Source organism: Aotus nancymaae, unplaced genomic scaffold, assembly GCF_030222135.1.
Source record: "Aotus nancymaae isolate 86718 unplaced genomic scaffold, 86718_ANA_hifiasm-v0.15.2.pri h1tg000059l, whole genome shotgun sequence".
Classification (NCBI taxonomy): domain Eukaryota; kingdom Metazoa; phylum Chordata; class Mammalia; order Primates; family Aotidae; genus Aotus; species Aotus nancymaae.
Window position 1 is genome coordinate 11,650,358 of NW_026988473.1, and position 2,646 is coordinate 11,653,003.

A 2,646-nucleotide genomic window follows, 5' to 3' on the forward strand; every position below is an offset into this window, starting at 1 on the left:
TGGAAAGTCATCTTGATCACGTTAGTAAATTTTCTTCATATAAGTTTACAAATTTATAAAATTTGAAAGTTGTGTAGATAATTTATTAAGATTCTTCAGATTCAACAGTATGTAACTCTATATAATTAATGCACTAAATTTGGTTGTCGAGGCCATGCTTTCTCTAGGGAATCTTAGAAATCAAGTACAAGTTATTGCTACAATGAAGGAATACATATTGTACTTATACTTTTCCATTTTAATTCAATTATTTAATCACACTGTTCCTTTTTGTATTGCTACAAGCATCCTATGAGTACCCAGAACAATGATGGAAAATAAGACAGAAGTAACACAGTTCATCCTTCTAGGACTAACAAATGACTCAGAACTGCAAGTTCCCCTCTTTATAATGTTCCTCTTCATCTATATTATCACGCTGGTTGGAAACCTGGGAATTATTGTATTGATATTCTGGGATTCCTGTCTCCACAATCCCATGTATTTTTTTCTCAGTAACTTGTCTCTAGTGGACTTTTGCTACTCTTCAGCTGTCACTCCAATGGTCATGGCTGGATTCCTCGTAGAAGACAAGGTCATCTCCTACAATGCATGTGCTGCTCAAATGTACATTTTTGTAGCTTTCGCCACTGTGGAAAATTACCTTTTGGCCTCAATGGCCTATGACCGCTATGCAGCAGTGTGCAAACCCCTACATTACACCATGACCATGACAACAAGTGTGTGTGTTTATCTGATCATAGGCTCCTACCTCTGTGGTTTCCTGAATGCCTCCATCCACACTGGGGACACATTTAGTCTCTCTTTCTGTAAGTCCAATGAAGTCCATCACTTTTTCTGTGATATTCCAGCAGTCATGGTTCTCGCTTGCTCTGATAGACGTGTTAGCGAGCTTGTTCTTGTTTATGTTGTGAGCTTCAACATCTTTTTTGCTCTCCTGGTTATCTTGATCTCCTACATATTCATTTTTATCACCATCCTAAAGATGCACTCAGCTTCAGGATACCAGAAGGCTTTGTCCACCTGTGCCTCTCACTTCGTTTCAGTCGCCATCTTCTATGGGACTATTATCTTCATGTACTTACAGCCCAGCTCCAGTCACTCCATGGACACAGACAAAATGGCATCTGTCTTCTATACGATGGTCATCCCCATGCTGAACCCCCTGGTCTATAGCCTGAGGAACAAGGAAGTGAAGAACGCATTCAAGAAAGTTGTTGAGAAGGCAAAATCGTCTCTAGGATTGTGAGTTTAACATTGTAGAATTCACCACAACCTAGCTTCATTTCTCTCGGATCTTCTCCATGTTCTGAATCACATTTAAGGTACACAATAAGGTTAAATTCCTGATGTGATGGCCATGCCTGTTTAAAAGTCTATTGTCTAGATAAAAAGAAACATTATGTCCAGAAACAGAACACCTGAACAAGAATGGCTAAGACATCTTGGGGCTTCCTTGCTAAAACCTTAAAGATATTAATACATTCATTTGTTCTACATGCATTTTTTTCCTACCACATGTCAATGCAAATATACATAAAACCAGAGCAAAAACAAGTCCATTAATAGAAGTACATGGAAGTGTCCCATGAAATGGGAAATTTTCCCTGGGTGTGGAAAATACATCTGGATTAAATGTAATGTGGCAAGTTCTGATGGTCAATTTTATGCGTCAGTTTGGCTGGATTAAGGGACGCCCAGATAGCTGCTTAAACATTATTCTGAATGTGTCTGTGAAGGTGTTTCCAGAAGAGATTAATATTTGAATCAGGAGACTGAGTAAGGAAGATCTGCCCTCGCCAATGTGGGTGACCATCATTCAATCTATTGAGGGCTCTCCTGAAAAGAACAAAAAGGTGGAGGAAGGATGAATTTTCTCTCTTCTTGAGCTGGGACAGTCATCTTCTTTTGCTCTTGGACATTTCAGTTCCTGGTTCTCTGGCCTTTGGCCTCCAGGCCTTATACCAGTTCCACAACCGTGTCCTGACCTTTCTCAGGCCTTCAAACTCTGAGTTACTCTACTGGCTTTCCTGGTTCTCCGGTTTGCAGTTGTGAGACTTCTCAGCCTCCATATTCACATGAGCCAGTTCCCATAATAATGTCCTTTTATTTATACTTATATTTTTATTGGTTCTGTTTCTCTGTAGAACTGTAATACATGAATATTTAATGAAAATAATTTAAATATTTAATTTGGGTAGCAGAATATAAAGTTAAGCCTAATACTTTCAAATTTACTTAGCTGAATACTGTTCCAGGAGTCCTACTTTTATTTAAAAAACATATATTGTTAAATGACAGTATATGCTTTTCCTTAGCACATTTGTTTTGTTTTTGAGACAGAGTCTTGCTCTGTCACCAGGCTGGAGTGCAGTGGTGCAATCTCAGCTCACTACAGCCTCTGCCTCCTGGGTTCAAGCGATTCTCCTGCCTCAGCCTCCCGAGTAGCTAGGACTACAGGCGTGTGCCACCACGCCCAGCTAATTTTTTGTATTTTTAATGGAAACAGGGTTTCACCATGTTGGCCATGGTGATCTCTTGACCTCGTGATCTGCTCGCCTCAGCCTCACAAAGTGCTGGGATTATAGGCGAGAGCCACCGTGCCCAGCATCCTTGGCACATTTTCTCCAGGATATGTAAATACAG

General features: G+C 40.0%; 1 protein-coding gene across 1 annotated transcript; it reads left to right on the top strand.

Annotated features, from left to right (window-relative positions):
* Positions 1–307: 307 nt before the first annotated feature.
* On the top strand, positions 308–1,427 carry LOC105730298 (olfactory receptor 5B3). The gene has a single exon (XM_012471397.3). The coding sequence runs from the start codon at positions 308–310 to the stop codon at positions 1,247–1,249; it is 942 nt and encodes a 313-aa protein (XP_012326820.3). The 3' UTR covers positions 1,250–1,427.
* Positions 1,428–2,646: the final 1,219 nt, after the last annotated feature.

Coding starts and splice junctions, on each gene's coding strand:
- LOC105730298 (XM_012471397.3), top strand. CDS start 308: ATGATGGAAAATAAGACAGAAGTAACACAGTTCATCCTTCTAGGACTA.